The 21169-nt window shown below is 32.4% G+C and overlaps 10 protein-coding genes across 10 annotated transcripts; 4 read left to right on the forward strand and 6 right to left on the reverse strand.

Moving 5' to 3' along the window:
- Nucleotides 1-140: 140 nt before the first annotated feature.
- On the reverse strand, nucleotides 141-5624 carry PPL_08592 (OST3/OST6 family protein; the record flags this gene model as incomplete). The annotated part of the gene is made up of 9 exons (XM_020579400.1): nucleotides 141-1156; nucleotides 1239-2042; nucleotides 2122-2469; nucleotides 2576-3781; nucleotides 4183-4290; nucleotides 4435-4585; nucleotides 4667-4804; nucleotides 4889-5165; nucleotides 5290-5624. 9 exons carry the CDS (start codon nucleotides 5622-5624, stop codon nucleotides 141-143), a joined length of 4383 nt encoding a protein of 1460 aa, XP_020430075.1.
- Nucleotides 5625-6104: 480 nt separating this feature from the next.
- Nucleotides 6105-8180, forward strand: PPL_08593 (uncharacterized protein; the record flags this gene model as incomplete). Its single annotated transcript, XM_020579401.1, has 2 exons — nucleotides 6105-7810; nucleotides 8147-8180. The coding sequence occupies 2 exons, from the start codon at nucleotides 6105-6107 to the stop codon at nucleotides 8178-8180; spliced, it is 1740 nt and encodes a 579-aa protein (XP_020430076.1).
- Nucleotides 8181-8238: 58 nt separating this feature from the next.
- Nucleotides 8239-8701, forward strand: PPL_08594 (uncharacterized protein; the record flags this gene model as incomplete). Its single annotated transcript, XM_020579402.1, has 2 exons — nucleotides 8239-8493; nucleotides 8573-8701. The coding sequence occupies 2 exons, from the start codon at nucleotides 8239-8241 to the stop codon at nucleotides 8699-8701; spliced, it is 384 nt and encodes a 127-aa protein (XP_020430077.1).
- Nucleotides 8702-8834: 133 nt separating this feature from the next.
- On the reverse strand, nucleotides 8835-10883 carry PPL_08595 (uncharacterized protein; the record flags this gene model as incomplete). Its single annotated transcript, XM_020579403.1, has 6 exons — nucleotides 8835-9023; nucleotides 9099-9213; nucleotides 9277-9757; nucleotides 9840-9974; nucleotides 10044-10270; nucleotides 10354-10883. The coding sequence occupies 6 exons, from the start codon at nucleotides 10881-10883 to the stop codon at nucleotides 8835-8837; spliced, it is 1677 nt and encodes a 558-aa protein (XP_020430078.1).
- Nucleotides 10884-11188: 305 nt separating this feature from the next.
- PPL_08596 (uncharacterized protein) lies at nucleotides 11189-12662 on the reverse strand (the record flags this gene model as incomplete). The annotated part of the gene is made up of 3 exons (XM_020579404.1): nucleotides 11189-11243; nucleotides 11453-12250; nucleotides 12574-12662. 3 exons carry the CDS (start codon nucleotides 12660-12662, stop codon nucleotides 11189-11191), a joined length of 942 nt encoding a protein of 313 aa, XP_020430079.1.
- Nucleotides 12663-12711: 49 nt separating this feature from the next.
- On the reverse strand, nucleotides 12712-13836 carry PPL_08597 (uncharacterized protein; the record flags this gene model as incomplete). Its single annotated transcript, XM_020579405.1, has 2 exons — nucleotides 12712-12787; nucleotides 12992-13836. The coding sequence occupies 2 exons, from the start codon at nucleotides 13834-13836 to the stop codon at nucleotides 12712-12714; spliced, it is 921 nt and encodes a 306-aa protein (XP_020430080.1).
- A 710-nt stretch (nucleotides 13837-14546) lies between these two features.
- PPL_08598 (class I SAM-dependent methyltransferase) lies at nucleotides 14547-15507 on the forward strand (the record flags this gene model as incomplete). Its single annotated transcript, XM_020579406.1, has 2 exons — nucleotides 14547-15323; nucleotides 15427-15507. The coding sequence occupies 2 exons, from the start codon at nucleotides 14547-14549 to the stop codon at nucleotides 15505-15507; spliced, it is 858 nt and encodes a 285-aa protein (XP_020430081.1).
- Nucleotides 15508-15797: 290 nt separating this feature from the next.
- On the forward strand, nucleotides 15798-16262 carry PPL_08599 (uncharacterized protein; the record flags this gene model as incomplete). The annotated part of the gene is made up of 3 exons (XM_020579407.1): nucleotides 15798-15800; nucleotides 15865-16013; nucleotides 16109-16262. The coding sequence occupies 3 exons, from the start codon at nucleotides 15798-15800 to the stop codon at nucleotides 16260-16262; spliced, it is 306 nt and encodes a 101-aa protein (XP_020430082.1).
- Nucleotides 16263-16691: 429 nt separating this feature from the next.
- Nucleotides 16692-18350, reverse strand: PPL_08600 (uncharacterized protein; the record flags this gene model as incomplete). The annotated part of the gene is made up of 1 exon (XM_020579408.1): nucleotides 16692-18350. The coding sequence occupies one exon, from the start codon at nucleotides 18348-18350 to the stop codon at nucleotides 16692-16694; it is 1659 nt and encodes a 552-aa protein (XP_020430083.1).
- A 530-nt stretch (nucleotides 18351-18880) lies between these two features.
- On the reverse strand, nucleotides 18881-21070 carry PPL_08601 (acyl-CoA oxidase; the record flags this gene model as incomplete). The annotated part of the gene is made up of 5 exons (XM_020579409.1): nucleotides 18881-19573; nucleotides 19673-19903; nucleotides 19977-20599; nucleotides 20692-20980; nucleotides 21053-21070. 5 exons carry the CDS (start codon nucleotides 21068-21070, stop codon nucleotides 18881-18883), a joined length of 1854 nt encoding a protein of 617 aa, XP_020430084.1.
- Between the last annotated feature and the right edge of the window lie 99 nt (nucleotides 21071-21169).

Consider the following 21169-nt stretch of genomic DNA (forward strand, 5'->3'; position numbering starts at 1 on the left):
TTTTAAACTTGCCAGATGCATTTTAAGTTATTTTTTTTGATATTTGTAAAATTTTATCATAAGCAGATTAACTACAAAATAAGTAATAATAAATAGATAATAACTAAAAGAGTCTATTGATATATATATACAAATATATTTTATTGTTGATTCATTGATTTTAATTTTTGATTCATTCTCCTACTCTCTTGAAGTTGTTTTGTTCTCTTTCGATAGAAAGTAATAGCACCAACAGCAATGGCGATGGCAACAACACCACCAACAACAATACCAACAATCATTCCGATTTTGTTCTTTGATTTACATTTACCTTCGTCACCTTCAGCATTGATCAAAACTGAAAAATCAGGATCTATACTAATTGTTTCAAACTGTGGCATCAAGATACCAATATAACTTGAGATTTCATCTGTGTTCTCAGAGTCACTGACCAGTGTGGAGTTGATGAATTTCGTATCGACAGTGGTGACACGCTCATCATTGACAACTGCTAGCTCTATAAATCTACAATATAAACTTTGTGCTCCGATATTTAACTTCATCCAATTGATACTGTCATTGTCATCCATTGTAACATAAGAGCATTCTTCTTTTGTACTTTGAATACCAGCTGTCATAACTAATCTACCAACATTGATCGGTGAAGTAAATGTATAATTGGAAATGGTAATTGAATATTTTACAGTGTATGGTGTCATAGTGAGATTCTGTCCTGCAAATTCGATTGTTGTTGTCTTTAAGAAATATTCAATTTCCACTGTGATATTAATTTTAGCATTATTTAGATTGTTATATTGGAATTTGGTTGTTGTAATATTCTGGAAATTCCAAGAATTGAATAGAATTTGGTTGATTACACTGTTGGTGTCATCGAGCTCTTGGAATGAATAGATTGAAATTGAACTGTTTAGGAATGCATTGGTTGGGATAATGGTAGTTGGTGCTGTTGGATCCACAAGAGGTGGGTGATCAGGTAAGATAATTTGATCATTACATGCCGGTCCAGAGTATAATCCAGTGCATTGACATGTTCCATTTAAACAAATTCCATTGCCACTGCAAGGAGTGCTTCCAGGACATGTCCTAGGAGGTGTTGGTGTTGATGTTACATTTGGTTGAGTCGGTGAAGGTGTTTGAGGTGGTGGTATATAATCAACTATTATTGTTATTTTATAAGCAATAAAATATTAATAAACCAAAAATAAAGATAAATTAAAATAATAATTTTAAAAACTTACAATAATTACAACCAACTTGAATGAAATAAGGAAAACCCATATCTTTTAATTTACCAGCATCATAAGCCGCTGTTTTCATAGCTTTGTTTGTTAGACCATAAATAGAATAGATAATACTTGTCGTACTGAAACCAAATGAAATTGGAATATCCTGTTGAAAATAAAATATCTTTGCAGTTCCAGACACATCATAAGTAGTATGGCTAACTGCTATATAGTCATCGTAAACTCCTTGTAAATAGAGCGTTGGATTAAAGAAAGCAGAGATATAGCTTGGATCTTGTGCTGTGATTTCCATGTTAACTCTGCATATATTTGGTGTTGGCATTGAAAGTGTATAGTTGAGGTATGTAAGTACTGGAGTCGTTGTTGATACTGGTTGTCCACTCACCAGTGGAACAATGTTGGTTCTCTCAGTAACAGGATTGGTGACTACACTATTGTAATAGAATTTCGAAATTGGACTCGGTGTTGTACCATTACATAGTTTCCTATTGCCACAATTGTCAAGAGTTTCGATACAGGTAATAGTGAAATTTACATCTGATGTGGTAATTGGAATCGTCAAATTATAATTACCCATATTTAGGTCTCCACTCACAAAGTTACTGGAGGTAATCAACGCTGTAATATTCATTCTCTTGGTTGTCTGGATATATGCTTTTGCTTCCTTAAAACCACAACTTTCATCGGAGAATTTCAACATCCAAGTAATACTACCGATATAATCGGCACTAGCAATATAAGTTGTAGCTAGACTTCTGGAAGCGGTAATGCTTTCCAACATTGGTCCTACCTTATCACCTATTGATTAATAATTATATGTTAGAAAATTTTTTTTATTTTTTATATGAATTAATCTATCTATTTAAAACTACATTACCATTTGAAATAGATATTTTCAAAATAGAAGTTGTCGATGTTAAATATCTAATTGTAGAACTATAATAAATTGTTTCAAAAGCAATTCTAAAGTTGAGTTCAATGACAGTTCCTATTTCATATTTCGACATATTAAATTCGATTGAGTATGAACCAGCAGCATTATCCCAATATCCGATAAATGGTGGAATCTGATGGAATGGATGTGTGTCGAGATAAAGAATCGGCTTCATTCCTTTATCAATCAATGTTGTCTTTATACTAAATTTGATTGGAACAGTAATTGCATCTCCTTGGAATAATGCATCTGTTATTTCTGTTACATTTGAACTTATCGATGTAATATTAACTATTATAAGTCAGTAAGTAAAGTAGATTATATTGTGAATTTTTTGAATTTGATACTTACATAATCTTGGATTAAAAGTTGGTATCATTTTGTTACCATTATATACCACCACTTCGATAAAACACATAATTTAATGCATAGTCTTTAATAGTAATGATAAAATTGGCAAAGATCTGAGTTGATGTATCTGGAATATAGTCAAAAGTAGTTTGATACACTCCATTATAAATATTTCCTCCAATTAAATCAGCTTGAGTGATAGAGAATTGGGTGGCTCCAACTTTGACATTGATTTTGTAAACACCTGATTCTGAATCTAAGATATTCATTCGTATACTATAGGTTCTTCCAGAAACGTAGGTGACTACAAAATCATTCATTGAAGGTTTTGTTAAATCCGTGGACCCATTTACATTCAGAGGATAGACGTTGCTATTTGAAAAGAATCTATAGGAATAACTACCAGAGGGAAGCATTGGATGAACGAATTGAGTAATCTTATAACCTAGATCATCTATACCGTATTGATTTTGGAATCCATATTGAACGACACCCCAAGGAAAAGTAACTATCTGCTTGTCGTCTAAGTATCCATAATAGACTGTTAATAAATTGGGTTTGTAGTCGTTTGTCAAGTTCATTGAATTTGGTAAAACAGATACGAAACTGTTCGGAATAGAATGGATTACAGACACCGCTAATACATATTGCTGAGAAGGTGCTAAACTATTGGGTGTGCTAAAAAATCCAGGAGCTATATGAGTGACAGAGTTGGTTACGTAGGTAAATGCCATCAAAGTTCCGCCTGTGGGTGTTCCAGCGACCAAGTACATTGGACTAATCGAAGTTCCATTCGTAAGATACCAATTTCCATAGAGAATACTCTTAGAGTTCTTCACGAATTTCATGGTAAACAAAGCACTAAACTCTATGTCTCCTAAATAGTTGGGTTGGTAGGCAGGATTGATCGTACTTGAATACATTGACATTGTGCTTGTGGAGGGAATATTCTCTGTGACATAGAAATATTCGGAGGCCAATGTCCTCATGGTGGTATTTAAAGTTGTTGTGATGGAGTTTAGGTTGAATTTCGAATACAGAATGTTTACAATGCAACTACTAGTAGGGTCGCCAGAAGTCAACTCTAGAGTACAGACATCGGCAAATGAATTTTGTGTAATACTACCAGATAAACAATAGGATAAATCCAAAGTGGAGGAACTATTCAAACCAGATACAATCACGGTTTGCAATAATTTGGTATCGGCGGTCAATGCAAAACCACTGATAATCGTCGTGGAAATTCCATTAACTAATTTTATAGAAATAAATAAAAAAATAAAAAATATATATAAATATTTTATTTTAAAAGGTTGTATATTCATATTCTCTCTCTTTATATATATCAATAAAAAATGATTCTCAAAAACAAACTTACATTAATATATTTCTTTGTTTTAAACAAACTATGATAACCTGTGATGTAATACAAACAAAATAAATACAATTAATTTCAGACAAAAAAAAAACTGAAAAAACAGTGCAAACGAATTGACGATTGTTCCTTTTTTTGGATCTATTTTTAATTTAATTATTTTATATTTTTTTATATAAATTTATTTATGTGTTTGATTTCGTCTGGAACAAAGAATAGTGGTCTGTAGTACTTCATCTCAAAACACTTTGAAAGCACAGCCAGGGACATCATCAAACCAATGAAACCAACCAAGAAGAAGAGGTTAGATTTGACTTTGCTGAGTTCTGCAGAACGGTTTGGTAGAATATCTGATAGGAATATAAATATAAATGCAATGATCAATGCTGTTTTTATTATATAATAAAAATAAAAAGTAATAAAATAGTTAGAAAGTGTTTGTTTGTTTGTTTGTTTGTTTGTTTGTTTGTTTGTTTGTTGTTTGATATTCAAATATTAATAATTATACAAACACTTATTGATATACATACATAAACCACCCATCAATGCACCTTCAATAACAGTTTGTGAACGTGTACCTCTTGAGAAATAACTGATTTCATTTTGTCCTCTAACTTCGAATAAAGGTGGTTTGTGAATGAACACATAAAATATACCTGATAAAACTGATCCTACAATCAACTGTTTTGTTATAAAAGATAAAAGGTTGGTTAGTAATGATGATGATGATGATTGATCGATTAGGATTGTTTGTTATGTTACCATTGAGATTAGCATCCAAAGTGTCTTGTTTTGTCTGTTGTTAATCAATGTAATAAGTAAACGTAATGCCAATAGACCTAAACCAATTCTACCAAATGTATGACCATGTTTCTCAAAGAATGGTAATACAATTTCAATCTAATATTAATAATAGTAATAATAATAATGTAATATAATATTAGTATTGTAAATTATGACGATTATAATGATGATTTAATATACCTTAATTCCAGATTGATCTTCAATATAATCGGACAATCTTTGTTTTGAGAAACTATCTAATCTGGTGAAAACGTTGTTCTTCAAGGTCAACTCTGAGTTACCAGCTGGGAAGAATGCAATGTGTGGGATATTTTGAATTTGGAGTTGTTTAAAGAAATCTTGTGATTGTTCGAACTCGAGTACGATAACAAACAGTGGTTTACTATCAAACTCTGGTGATTGCAAATAGTTATGATATGACAACATTGAATAGGTTTTAATTTCATCTTTTAATACCCTGTAATGAATGTGGTGAATAGATAGATAGTAGATATTTAAAAACGACCGGTTAATGATTTGATTTCGAAATAGTTATAAAGGTAAATTAGATATAGATCTATGGAATATTTTTTGATACTAACTGACAGATTTGACAACCGTGTTGTGGGTTTGTCGATGTAATGTAGACTAAGAGGTGATAGGGTCTGTTGGAGATGGTTATGAATTTCTTGATTTGAGCGGAATCTAATTGGAGGAAACCATTGTTATCTAAAGCCAACTGTTTCAAATCACGAATTTTCGCTAGCGATGCCTTTGATGGTGTTGATGATGATGATGGCTTTGATGATGATGATTCTGATTGTTTAGTTGCAGCAGCAGCAGCTGGTTGTTTCTCTTTTTGAGCAGTAATCAATAGTGATGATGATAGCAACACTATCAACAGAACAATCAGTGTAGTAGATCCTCTAATATTCATTATTCCGACGACTATAATAATAAAATAATAATTTTATTATATTTTTTTAAATTTTAATTTTAGATATGTTTGTCATCAACAAATTAAAAGGGATGGAAAAAGTCAAAAAAAAAAAAAAAAATGAACCTCAAAAAAAAAAAAAAAAAAAAAAAAAAAAAGTCTTTGCGTGATTCATTGTATAAATTATTTTATTTTGTTTAAAATAAAGGCTTGATTATTTATAAACAAAGAGACAAACTTTCAATCAAATTATTGTTTCCTATTTTATTTACTTTTAGATTTTACTTTTAGTAAAAAGATATTTTTACAAAGTGAATATTTGTAGCAAAATTTTGTAAAATTGGGTGAAATTTCATTTAATTTTAAAATACTTAATCAGATCATCACTTTTGAAATAATCAAGAAAGAAAGTGTTTTATTATTTTAAAGTTAAAGAAAAATAAGATATGATTATTATTTAATAATTAGTTTTAATAAAAAATGGAATGTCAAAATAATAATAATAGTAACAAAAAAGATTTTTTATTTAAAAGAATTTTTAATATCAATTATCTAAGATGTAATATATTCGATTCTGTAAAATCAATACATTCTATTTTGGGTAAAAAGAGTTATTGTTGGCAAAAGTTGCCGGATTTCCCAAATTTGTTGTTGAAATATAGATATTATGAGGAGTTTGTTGAACACCTAAATTATCAAATCGATCTTTACAATTGTGGAAAAATCATATTTGAACTACCTCCTCTTTCATATAATGAATATAGTTTTGGTGATAAATTTGATGACTATCAAACAGACCGCCAAAGGAGAGAAGAGGAAGAGAATGAAGAGAGGAGAAAGAAAAGATTAAAATATAAACAATATATAAAGGCATTGGAGAATGTATTGGTGTGGTTTGCTGGAAATGGTCAATTGGATAGAGTTAAATTCATAATCAGAAACTATCAATTCTATATAGATAAGATTTGCAAAGAGAAATCTGTTGAGGCAGCTTGTAAATACGGTCATTTGGAAATACTAATGTATTTCAATCGGTTGCCAGACTGGAGAGAATACTTTAAGAATGCCATAGACATTTCAGCGGAATTTGGTCACTTGGAGTGTGTCAAATATCTTTTCAAACATAATCATCATGTTCATTGTGCCATGGACAAAGCATCTGGTCATGGTTACCTGGATATCGTCAAATTTATTCACTATGCCTCCATTGGTCCTTATACTGGAAATAGTGTTTACGATTATTCAGATAGTTCAAAGAGAGCAGGATGTAGTACGATGGCAATTAACAAAGCTGCTATGAATGGTCACTTGGATGTAGTAGAATTTCTGTGTGAGAATCGATCGGAAGGTTGTGGAGAGGAAGCAATCAATTGGGCTGCAACTGTCGGTAACCTTTCAGTTGTCAAGTATTTGCATTACAAGATTGGTGCTCCATGTTTTTATGAGGCACTTGATATGGCTGCGACCAACGGGTATCTTGGATTGGTGAAGTTTCTTCATTACAATCGCACAGAAGGTTGCTCCACAAGTGCCATAGATGGTGCTGCAAGAAACGGACACTTGGAGATTTTGAAATTTCTTCATTTCAATCGTACCGAAGGTTGTACGACAGGTGCATTTGACAATGCTGCAAGAAACGGTCATTTGGATATCTTGAAATTTCTCCATGAATATAGGGATGAAGGTTGTTCAGTGATGGCTGCAAATGGCGCGGCTTTTGAAGGACATTTGGATGTCATTGAACACCTTCACATATGGAATGTAGAATTTACAATTGGTGCAATGACAAACGCTGCAGTAAATGGTCATGTAGGGATCGTTAAATTTCTTCATGAAAATAGGAATGAAGGTTGTCAGCAATCGACACTTGCTGATTCCGCGAGAAAAGGACACCTCGAGGTCGTCAAGTTCATCCACTACAATAGAAGTGAATGTTGGACAGGCAATGCTCTGGAGGGTGCAATCGAGTGCTCTAAATTTGAAGTTGCAGAGTTTCTACACTCCAAGAGAATAGAGGGTGTTACCAATTCATTTATCACCAAGGTGTTGAAAGATGGTGATCTTTGTAAATTGAAATTCATTGTAGAGAATATTAACAAGAAGCAACAAGTTTTAGATGTATACCAAACCCTAGAACACCAACAAAAATATGATTATCAAAATATTGATAATTATATTCAAAAAATGTAGATGTAGTGTGGTTTGCTCACTAGTGCTACTATACATAAAAAATAAAACTTGTTAATATTATTTATTTTACCACACTTTTTATTATTTTCATCAAGTGATGTTGTAATAAAAAAGTAATATTAGTGTTAAATCAGAAATGATTTGATGGTTGATAATGATGATCATTACTGTTATTACTAATATCAAAAATGAGTAATATATATTCATATGATTTGAGAGAGTATCATATGATAATATTTATTATTTTATTTGTTTTTATTTATGATAATTGACAGTTTTTAATTAAAAAATAAATAAAAAAATATTAATATTTATTCATTGTAATAATTTAGTCATTGTATTTATTTATATACAAATTTAGATTAAGATTGTTTATACTATTATTATAGTTTCTATTATAACAATTAAAAAAAAAGAAAAAGTAATGAAGTATTTAGTATTTATAGTTTTGTTGTTGGTAATTGGATCAAGTGCTTTGGTCCACAGACCAATTTCTGATGTAGCTTTAAAAGATATGGTGGAAGCTAATCAAAATGGTAGCAATTTACTGGTTGTTGTATTCACTTCTTCAAACCCAGAACATAAAACCTGTCAAGCTCTAAATCAAAAATTATTGGAATTAGCCAATTCTCATAGTGATGCTGCAACATTTGTTTATGCTGATGTTGATGAAATTAATGTAATATAATAATAATAATAATACAGAACTAGTTATTCATTCTAATTTGTTTTTTTTTCCTATCTTCATTCATTTTTAGGGTAATGATATGAAACCATACATCCCAGGATATGTCATGTTGAGAGGTGCCCAGTTACTTGAAACAATTCCATTGGCAACTCCCCAACAATTCGAAGATTCATTAAATTCCTATATCCTTTACAATTAGAGTATTTGAATGATTTCATTGTAAAGTTAAACATCAACATTTTTTCTTAATAAAAATAATCTAGATTTAGTTTGAACAATTCTGATTGTTGGTTGTTAATAAATATATAGATTTATAAGATTGTTTATTATTATTATGATCTTTTCTTGTCCAATCTTTTTGAATTATCCGTTTCTTTCATATCGATGAGTTTTAACCAACCTAGTAGTAACAATGCAACCACTGCACTCAAAACTAAAACCCACATTGAAACATCATAATTTCCTAATTTCGTTCTAATTGAACCTAATAGATATGGGAATACAAAAATACCAACATTATACTAAAAAATAATAATAAATGATAAAAAAAAAATTAATATAATTTATAATCAATTTAAAGATAATATTAAACTTACTGCAGTTCCAACTAAACCATAAGATGAACCAATGATTTTTTCTTCGACAATGATTGGAATTGATGACATAATAGAGTTATTCATTAATCCATATCCTAATCCACTTATAATTACCCTAATAGTATAATAATTTATATTAATATTTGTTAATTTTAAATTGGTTAATCATATTACATACCATGGATATGGGACATTGTTTGTTAGATTTAAAAGAGCTACACCCAATCCCATAAAGAAAATACCAATACCACAAGCAGTTGCACGCATTTCAAAACGTTTCACTAGATAACCGAATATTGGGCTCATTACACCGTTTACCATTGTCTCATAGGCCATGACCATCGATGCTTTCTTATTGTCGTAATTATACTTTTCGGCAATCATATCGGTGACAAAGATATCCAATCCATAGAATGTATTATAACCGAAAAATGAAATGCCAGCCAAGATCCACATCTTCTTTGGTATCAACTTCATTAAAATGATTGCGTGTTTCAATTCGTAAACCAATCTCTCTGTCTTTGTCATTGATTCCAACTCTTTTTGTTTAGCCAACTCCTCATCATCCTTTTCATTATCTCTTTCGTTATTTATATTGTTTGTTTGATTAACTTTTTCATTTTCAATATCATCACCAACTGAAACATAAACTTCATCTCCTATTATTATAATTAAATTGAAATGCAAAGTTTAGTTTATGATGATCAATAAATATATATATTTTTTTAATATTATACATACTGAATTTCAAACGCTTTTGAAATATAACAAATACAAAATTGGAAACTAAAGCAATAATAGAAACTATGGTAATAAACCACATTGTGAATTGTAAATTACTTGCATTATATAATGATGGTAACACTGCAAATGACACTTTTAAATAAGAAATAAAAGAAAATTAATAATACTTTCAATTAGAACAATCATTTTAATAATATTTACTTAAACTTGCAATTTGTACCCAAGATGATTCTAATCCAAGTACAAAAGGAACATCGTTTGCTGAAAACCATTTTGCAATGAACGCACTGATGCAAACGAGAATGGTTTCACCTCCAATACCCAATAAAACCTTTGAAAATAAAAGCAACCCGTAACTTGCGTTAGAAACGGAAATTGCTGTTAAAACTGTAGAAAGAAATAAAATTGTTTGAAATACTAAACTACATCTACAATATTATTATAATTGTTGTTAAATTAATAAATGATAGCTAACAAAATATGAAATCAATAGAGCAATTGCTTTACTTACTTATTTGGTCCGAAAAGGTCAACTAAAATACCACCAAGTATAACCATGAAAAGATTGGGAAGCGCATAAACAGTATAGAGTTTTGAGAATTGTGATGAATCCATATTGTAATGTTTGTCGAATACCTTTACTAGACTATTGGGTGAATTGTATGCCAAATACAATGGAAATGCCAAATTACAAATTAAAATAATAACCAATATCTTCTTTTTGATATTCTCTTTCTGCTTGCTTGTTGGTTGTTTCTCTGTGAGTAGTATCTTCTCACCACTCTTATTGAGTAATGTCGATTCCTTTGATGTTATTGATTTCAATATGACTGCACCACCACCACCACCACCGTCATTTAACTCTGTACAAATGATATCACCATCAAAACTATCTGAATAATGTTCCACTACCTCTTGTAGTTGTGAATTAATAGAGTAAGAACTACTAATACTTGTAGATATATTTACTTCATTATCATAACTATCATTATTATTGATTCTTAAAAGTGAATGATCATCATCATCATGCTCTTGAACCATTGTTTTTTTTGTTATCTATCTAACTTTTAACTATTAACAATAGTAAAATGACCATAAAACAATGTTGTAGTGTGAATGGAAATAAAAAAAAAGGTAGATTGAAACATTGTTAATAATAAAAATTAAGATATAAAAGTAAAAAACGATTGTAAAAATCCCCCCAGGATTTTTTAGGAGGTAAAATTCATAGTTCCCACCAGGTTGGTGCTGTTTCAATCAAAAGTTTTGATGGTAATCAAATTTTCGCACATTTTTTTTTTGCAAAAATCATGATATCTTTTAGTTTTTTTTTTAATTTATTTTTTTTAGGAAGAGGAATGTGCTTTTTGATTTTTATTTAATTTATTTGTATTTAATGTACTTTTGAAAAATATGTGATTTTCTCCAGGTCTGTCAATTCATTGGCATATTGTTTTGACAGCACAGTACGATGAGCTCGGAAACGGTGATATCATCTTGATGCCATGAATATTGGTTTATAGGATACCGGCTGAGAGGATATGGAAGTAGTCTACAGAATAGCTCCTTACTCTTGCCTTTAAATATCATTAGCAATGCTGTCCATTTACCAAAGACGATCTTGATTTCCTCCAATCACCAGATCATCGGGGTAGTCATTGATATCGAATATTCCGCTCGACTGTTTCTTCTCATAGAGATAGCGTGTGAGTGAGAGAGACGTAGAAATTGCAAATGCACAGGTTTGTCGGCTTGGTGGCCTGAACTTCCTTGTCGAACTCAGTAGGAACGCTTGACGGAGAAGCTCGTCTTGCCTATCCATTTCGTCGAACATCATTTCAATCATCGGCTGATTGTTGTGTTTGGCGAATGCATCCACCGATTTAGCCGACCAGAATCTATGCCGATCCGCTCGATTCCAAAGATACTGGAATAGCTCTGTATTGTTCTGCTGGGCTGCCAGTAACATTGCACGCGCCCATGTCAACCTTGAATATCCATTGCTAAAGTGCACCGGTATTCTCTGTACAGCTGAGAAGTGCCCGTTTGACACTGCATAAGTTAATGCTTTCTCTGATATTGGTAAAAGGTGGCTGTTGTCAACGATATAATCAATAATCGATGGTTCACATCGTATGAATGCACAATCGATCGAATCACGTGTGAAACACTTGCCAAACTTGTTGTAGACCTCTTTGAAATCCGATAGCGTTCGAACATATTCGCAAAAATACATTAGAATTTCGGGATCTTCGAAGAGATGATAACATTGAATCTGATCTTTCCTCACTCTATCCATGAATAAACCTATATGTCCATTTTCAACTACCCAAAGAGTATAAATGTTATATCTATGTGCTTTCACGCCCAATTGTTTATGAATCTCTTTGATTTGATCAAATATTAATCTATTTAATACAACATTATTGAAAAGTCGAGTAAATAAACTATTATTCATTATAAATATTATTTATTTGAACTCGATCTATTTGATAATGTAGAATTTGGTTCCACGAGATTTTCCATCTTAACACTCATTTTTTTTTAATTTTTTTAAAAAATGAAGGAGAGGAAATATAGGACAACTGGACCGGATGTAAGTAATTTCTGCCACCACAGATGAATATTGACCTTTATTTTACTAAGATATTCTAGATTTTATAATTTTTTTTTATAAATTCTTAATAATCTAATTTAATTTATTTAATTTTATTTTATTTTTAATTTTTACATTATTTTTGAAAAATAGGTGATTTTCTCTAAGTCTGTCAGTTCTTTGGCGTATTCACGAACGAGTGCAGCAGCTGACGAAGGACACATACTCATAAAGTAAATGATTGAATTTAGCGAAGCCTTTTCTAACATTGCTTTATAATCTTGATCGTGTGAGGAAGATAGCACGAATGACCGTGAGTTGTTTAAAAGTCGTTGATGGAGTTCTGCCGCTTCTTTGATTAGATCATTCTGACAACACAGTACAATGAGGGTTGGAAATGTGTAAATCTGTTTGTGTCCATGTTTCACGGTATACCGGAAGTGTGATAGTCTTTGGGAATAATCGGATGAACAACTCCTTGCCCTTGGATTTCAATATCGTCACCAAAATACCCCATGACAACGGCCATCTTTGAGTCTCCACAACCAAAAACCAAATCAAATCCTCTGGATAGTAGTCAATTCCCCACATTAAACAAGTTTGGTTCTTCATGTAGAGATATCGAGAGAGTTGCAGTGATCTCGAGATTGCGAAAGCGTAGTACGATCTTTTCGGTGGTCGGAATGTCCTCAGTGGCTTTTGTTGTTTGTAGACAACGGCAAATCGCTCGTCTTGCTCATCCATTTCATTGAATATCATTTCTATCATCGGTTGGTTGGGATGCGCGGCAAATGCATCGACCGCTTTAGCCGACCAGAATCTATCTCGCTCCGCACGATTCCAGATGTATTGAAACATCTCTGTGTTGTTCCTCTCGGCTGCAACTGCCATGAGTCTTGCCCAAGTTTCTTTTGTATATTTATATTTGCTGGCGATTCTCTGAACGACCGCCAGATGTCCGTTCCACACAGCGTTGCGTATCGCTCGTTTCGTAAACTCTTGGTTCGGGCAGTGTGTGAACAGGTAATCGATTATCGCTGGCTCACATCGTATGAAAAGCGCATCGATTGCATCGAGTGTAAAACTCTTGCTAAACTTGTTGTGGATCTCTCTGAAATCGGATAACGCTCGTACGTGTTTACAAAAATGCCATAGAATAGCGGGTTGTGCAAAGAGTTGATGATATTGAATCTGATCTCGCTTCACTCTCTCCATGAATATTCCAACATGTCCATGTTTGACTGCCCACAACAAATCACAGCTGAAACCGGCGGTATTCAATTTCAACTCACGATGAATCGCTCTTACTTGATCAAATATTAAAGTTCTAAAAACTATATTATTTAATAGTTTACCAAATAAACTATTGTTCTTATTAATACAACCATTGTCTGTCATTTTCTTTCTCTAAAAATGTAAATATAACAAAACAATATAATTATCTATCACATTGTTGTTGTGTAAACAAAAGACAAAAATCGGTCAATATCAAATTTGTTGATAATTCTAAAAATTTTCTGTTTTCATTCTGTTTCTTTTATTTAAAATCAATGTTTTTACTAACTTTTTGTTTATAAGTTTTAGATAATTTAAAAATATATAATTTAAAAACAATTATTATTTGAAAATATTTAAATAACTGATTTTATTTTAAAGTCATTGCAATACAAAGAATATAATCTCAAAATTCAATTGAAACTCTTTCCAAAGAAATTTCTTGTAGACTATAGATCTATAAAATAAAATCAAAACTACAACAAAAGATTCCTAGTTTGTATGATTTTTGATTCTGTTCGATTTTATCTGTCGTTAACAATTCTGCTCCTATTGAATGGCATAAGAAAGAATCAAATTCTGCTCAAATATTTTAAAAAAAAAAAAAATTAGAAAAAAAAAAAAAAATGAAAAAATCATAATTTTTAAATTGAACACACGACCAAAGCAGGAGATTGAAATTCAATTTGCTTTTTCATATATACTTAAAATATCATTTAGATATCGTTACTTATACATATAACTTTAGTTTTATTTATTAATATATTTTTATATTTTTTATATTTTTATATATTTTTTGTATATTATATTAGCATATAATTTTAATTTAAATAATGGCGGATCAAGAACTTACTTCGGAAATCTTAAAGAAGAAATGGGATCGTTTCAGTTCGATCTTTCAATTCTATGTTGAACCACAAACTTTGCCAGTGGCTCATATCTTGATTGCCAATCTTCGTTTGAAGTTGCGTAATATTGCACCACCTCGTGCTGTGCTAGAGGTTGCCTGTGGTGCAGGTGCCTCCACCAAGTTGTTGCTCTCGATGAAGGAAACGTCGACATCGCTCACCGCCGTCGATCTCTCGACAGAGATGATCACACTCGCCAAAGATCGTCTCGGAATGGCACAGTCGCAAGACTCGGACGAGTCAAAGCTTCTCACCGTCAAGCAAGCCGACGCCGAACATCTTCCATTCGGAGATGCCGCATTCGATCGTTACATGTGTAATTTCTGTCTGCACTTGGTTGTTGACCCCGACCAGATGTTACGCGAGAGCTACCGTGTGTTGGAGTCGGGTGGTATCGCCACCTTCTCTGTGTGGGGCAGACCAGAGAACTCCAACCAATTCACCATCACCAAGAACATGGCTGAGGCATTGGATATTCACATCCCAAGAACTGGAAAGACTGCATTCCATCTTCACGACATTGAACTACTGAAAAAGATGGCATTGGCCGCTGGATTCTCAAAGGTCTTGGCAGGATACACATTCAACAACGCATTGGTCTTAACCGGTAAAGAATATGTAGAGTGTTTCTTATCTGGTCCAGATGTTATCGATACAATGACAAGAATTGGTGCAGAGAAATCAGAACAATGGAAGAAAAATGTATGTATTAAAGAGATTTGATTTAGATCATGATTTTATTCCACCAAACACATATTCATTCATTTTTACTAATAATATAATTTTATTTTTATGATTTCTTTAGACTGAAGAATATGTTGATGATTTATTAAGTAAAGGTCAATTTATTGGTTTAGAGGTTGCTTATTTGGTTTGCATTAAATAAACAAAGAAATCTAATCGCCAAATATATATATATATATATTGCACATGAATGTATAACTATCAGTAATAATAATAAACACAAACCAACATATTAATATTGTTGTATAATAAATAAACAAATTTGAAACATTGTACTATGCACAACAAGAATAATCTGTAATATTAATCGTTTTTTATAATTTTTATTATTTTTTTATTTTTCACAAAAACGACAAAACTTTATTAAAAAAAATACAATAAACAATCAATTTTGTAAATTAATTGTATTAATTATCCTTATAATAAAGAAAAATGGTAAAACCAACAAAAAGTATGCTATTTTTTAAATCTATATATTCTCTTTAAACTTTTATGATAGAGTGTTCAAATTATTAACGAAATTATCAATAAAGAGGAAATCGAAAAGGCACCTGTTATGCCACTTGTAGATCTTCAAGATGTACCAGAGTTAGATAGTGAAGAGAAACACAAGAATAAGGAATTTCAACCATTTGCACAAACAGATAAGTAAGTAGTTACTATTTAAAATAGAATTATTATTATTGTTGTTGTTGTTATTAACAAACTTTTTATTTTTATTTTATATTTATCGTTTCATTTAGATTAAAGGTAAAGAAACAACAATCACCAAAGAATAGAAAGAAGAAAGCTAGATTGATTGAAAAGGCTATCAATAGAAAAGAAAAGGTTGAGATTGTTGTTGAAAAGAAGTTAAAGAAAGCTTTGGTCAAGAAGAGATGGAATGCTTTGTATTAAACAAACTATATATATTGTATTAGATACTATGAAGATCTACCAATCATAATCACCAACAACAACAACATCAACATCATCATTTATTCACAATTATTTACATAAATGAGATATCTCATTCATCAATTCTCTACTCCCTCCCTCACTCTCTACTCTCTCTCTTTTCAAACTTAACAAATCAATATTGATTTCGTTAATCTATTTGTTGTCAACACTTAAAATCAATAGTGTATTCTCTAAAACTGGTTGTTGACTGACTGATTGACTTAACAATAACTAGTCAATAAAATAAATAAATAAATAAATAAATAAGTTTTATCATTTTTAAAAATTAACTTTATATAAAGTTAACAATTTAAATTGTTTTAAAAGTGAATGATAATAAATTGTATATATCATTGAGAATCTTTATTTATTAATTATTTAATAAATTTAAAAGAAAATCATAAACATTCCAATTAAAGCGATAGAAATAAACTTTATGCTTTGAAGTCTGCTAGAGTCGTTCGACAATATATCAGACTCGAGCTCTATGAATTCAATGGAATCTTTACCGATGTTCAATTGGAGACGCTTCTTATCGATGACTGTGTCGGTGGTGGTAGATGTACCAACTGTATAGGTTGTGGTTGTAATGATATCGGATCTACCATTGGATCTGTAGGTAGTAGTCACTGTGATTGTGGTGGTTGAGTAATCATTCGAGATAGTGGTTGTGTTGATAATAACTGTATTGTACAAGGACTCTCTAATGGTTATTGTATTGGTTGTTGTTTGATAGTCATCACTCGAAGTTCTTGTCATTGTCTTGTAAATATATCCATTTGATGGACCAGTTGTTACACCTGAGGTTGATCCAGTTGTCCAATTTCCAGAAGTGGTGCTCCATCCCGATGATCCTGAGGTCGTGTTCCATCCTCCAGTAGTTGTGTTCCATCCTCCAGTAGTTGTGTTCCATCCTCCAGTGGTTGTATTCCATCCTCCAGTTGTTGTGTTCCATCCTCCAGTGGTTGTGTTCCATCCTCCAGTTGTTGTGTTCCATCCTCCAGTTGTTGTGTTCCATCCTCCAGTTGTTGTATTCCATCCTCCAGTTGTTGTGTTCCATCCTCCAGTTGTTGTGTTCCATCCTCCAGTTGTTGTGTTCCATCCTCCAGTAGTTGTGTTCCATCCTCCAGTTGTTGTGTTCCATCCTCCAGTTGTTGTATTCCATCCTCCAGTTGTTGTATCCCATCCTCCAGTTGTAGATGATGTGTTCCATCCTCCAGTTGTTGTGTTCCATCCTCCAGTGGTTGTGTTCCATCCTCCAGTTGTTGTGTTCCATCCTCCAGTAGTTGTATTCCATCCTCCAGTGGTTGTATTCCATCCTCCTGTTGTTGTGTTCCATCCTCCAGTTGAATGTCCTCCAGTGGTAGTCCAATTACCAGTTGAGTGTCCTCCAGTTGTAGTCCAGTTACCAGTTGAGTGTCCTCCAGTAGTCCAGTTACCAGTTGAATGTCCTCCAGTGGTGGACCAATTTCCAGTTGAATGTCCTCCAGTAGTTGTATTCCATCCTCCAGTGGTGGACCAATTTCCAGTTGAATGTCCTCCAGTTGTTGTGTTCCATCCTCCAGTGGTTGTATTCCATCCTCCAGTAGTTGTGTTCCATCCTCCAGTGGTTGTGTTCCATCCTCCAGTAGTTGTATTCCATCCTCCAGTGGTTGTATTCCATTCTCCAGTGGTAGTATCCAATCCTCCGGTAGTTGTATTCCATTCTCCAGTGGTTATATTCCATCCTCCAGTTGTTGTGTTCCATCCTCCAGTTGTTGTGTTCCATTCTCCAGTGGTTGTATTCCATTCTCCAGTTGTTGTATTCCATCCTCCAGTGGTAGTATTCCATCCTCCAGTTGTAGATGATGTATTCCATCCGGTGGTCCAGTTTCCACTTGAATGTCCTCCAGTTGTAGACCAATTTCCGGAAGTGGCGGTAGTATGATTACCACTGGTATTGTTCACATTTACGGCAAAAGAAACTACTCTCTCTGCACCTACCAAATTGAATAAAGTAATAGCTAAAAATAATGTAGATAAAAATATAATTTTATTTGTATACATTTTCTAGGTTGATATAAAAAATTAATGTTTTGTTTCCAGGTATCTATCGATACTTTTTAAATACTCTAGTATTGTGATAGATCTTAGACCTTTTCATTTTAGTTTAAAATAGTCGGCCACGTGATTGAGGGAATACTACTAACTTCACATTCAAATAAAAATCGGATTATTCTCTTAGAATCCTGAGAATTAATTGTTGCGAATCAATTATTATTTTTTTTTTTGAGATTTCGATTGTGAAGATAATAGAATATTTATTAAACCGGTCCCTGGTTTTTTATTCTCAATATTCTCTTTAAAAGGAGTGCAACGTTTGATGTAACCTTTTTTAATATATTAATTTTTTTCGAAACAAACAAAGATTGAGGGTTCAATGCTTTTAATGCCTCGTCAGATTCTTAAAAAAATGATTCATTTGATTTTCTCTTTTTTATTTTTAAAAATAATAAAAGGGTTATCCCTCATCTACATTTTTTTTATTAAATTGTTTTTTTTTTGAAATATACATTGTTTTTTTTTTTTTTTTTTAATTAATTGATTAGATCACTAATTAGTGATGGCTCTGGTAAGCAAACAGCTGGGATATCAAAAGATTTAATGATATCGAGACTATGATCAGAAAGATTCTTGCACAATTCCATAACTACGAATGGAATTTGCTTGGCGACGTCAGTGCTGATCAATGATTGACTGAGGAACCAACCGAGATCCTCTTCAATCTTGGATAGAGTATCCAACAGTACCATCTGTGGCAATGGTTTGATAGAGTTACCGTTGATATAGTGGATGGCATTGTCGAGAATGACCGAGTGCATGTGTGCGTAACCGGTGGCCACTGCCCATGGAATGACATTGTTGAAAGCTGCGAACTTGTCTTTTCCGCCTTTGGCAATCAGCTCCTTGAGTTCATCGACTCTCAATTGCTCGCGAAGTCTGAACAGCTGTTGCAACTTGACCAAATTAAACAAGTCTGCCTTTGAGCCGAGTACCACTCTATCGATAGAGATTGGCTTGAGTGTCATAGCATATTTAGCGACCTGTTGCATCAACACAGTGTTGTCACCTTCATAAGTAACAAAGATATCAGAGTCACAACGAAACTCTGCGATCCTGTTCTCCATACGATAACCTTGACCACCACAACTCTCTCTTGCCTGTTGAATCGATCTAAGAAGATGCCATGAGAACACTGCTTTTATACCTGCACAATGAGCATGTGATGCCTAATATTTATATAGAGTAGAAAAAAATTAGTAAGTTTGTTAATAATTATCAAACTATTTAAAATAATAATAATAATAATAATAGTAATTGATATTTACATGTGAAATCTTTGCATTTGCCAACTTTTTAGCCAAGTCAATGGTGAATAGATCCATGGTAATGGTGGTTGCGATTGGAACCATCAATCTCTTTTGTTGCGATGACAAAGTAATCAATGGTAGTTCACCGTTTGAGTTTGGTGGACCAAATTGCTTTCTAATATGTGAGTATCTAGTTGCAATTGTTAAACAAGTCTTTACAACACCAACAGTACTCTTACAAACATATAACTAAAAAAAAAGTAAACATAAGTTAGTTAGTTAGTTAGTTAAATGTAAAAAACAATGTTGTTTGTTAACTTACACGACCATTAACCAATGCAGCCATTTGAGAGGTGAAAATGGATTGTGGTTTAATATCGGATTTATATTTTCCGTCTGGTGTTACATCGGCATATTTGTTGAGGAGATTCTCACGTGGAATGAAAACATTGTCGAATGCCAATTGTCCATTGTCAATTCCGTTCAATCCCATCTTTGGTCCACAGTCCTTGATGGTGACACCCGGGAGAACACGATTCAACTGGTCACGAATTGGTACAACAAAAGCGTGAACACCATGGTCCTTACCACCGAGTATCAATCGGGCAAAAACCGTAGTGTAATGTGCGTGCAGCCCGGCACCACCAATCCAGAACTTCTGAGAGGTTGGTGTTGGTGAGTGAATGATGAATCCACCGGCCTTTGGACAATAGGTTGCGGTTGTCTCCAACGAACGTACATTCGAACCATGTCCAATTTCAGTCATTGAAAAGCAACCGACGATATCCAAGCAATCGGCCTTTGGCAGATAGATCTCATGTCTTTCAGTACCAAGCAGCAAAATAGTTCCACCAAACAAACTGTAATGTACAGCAAATTTAGTATTAATATTATTATTGAATTCACTTATTACTTCAATGAATGCACATGTTTTTTCTGGGTTATCTATTTTTTTTTTGTATATGTTAAATAATTAATAATTCAAACAATTATTACTATTTGTTTATAGATATCATTTCAAAAAAGTGATAATTTACCTCTGATATCAGTGATATTGAATAATCCACTGGTTGCCAATGACTTTAGTTGGAGAAGAACACGTTGTTTGTATTCAGCTGAAGAGATACCGGATACAGAGCCGTGGAACAATGGATTGTTTTGAATGAATGTTCTGACTCTGTCTTTGAACTCTGTGTATTTAGGTGTGTCCAAAAGAGTCTTTAGTTTCTGAATTTCAACACTATCCACTTGTAACTGTACACTCAGTAATGATGTTGTTGGTACATCACCTGCTGCAACATCATTTACCAACAAATGTTGAGCAATCTAGATTTAATAATAATAACACCTAAATTAAATTTAAATTTAAAAATTGAATTCAATAACATTATAACTTACAATATTAATTCTATCCATATATATTGTTATATCTAAATAAATAGTTATTACACAATATTTAAATAAGATGTTTAAATTTATAATAAAAAAAGGATTAATACACCCACAAACATCAAT

Source organism: Heterostelium album (assembly GCF_000004825.1).
Source record: "Heterostelium album PN500 unplaced genomic scaffold PPL_scaffold9, whole genome shotgun sequence".
Lineage (NCBI taxonomy): Eukaryota > Evosea > Eumycetozoa > Acytosteliales > Acytosteliaceae > Heterostelium > Heterostelium album.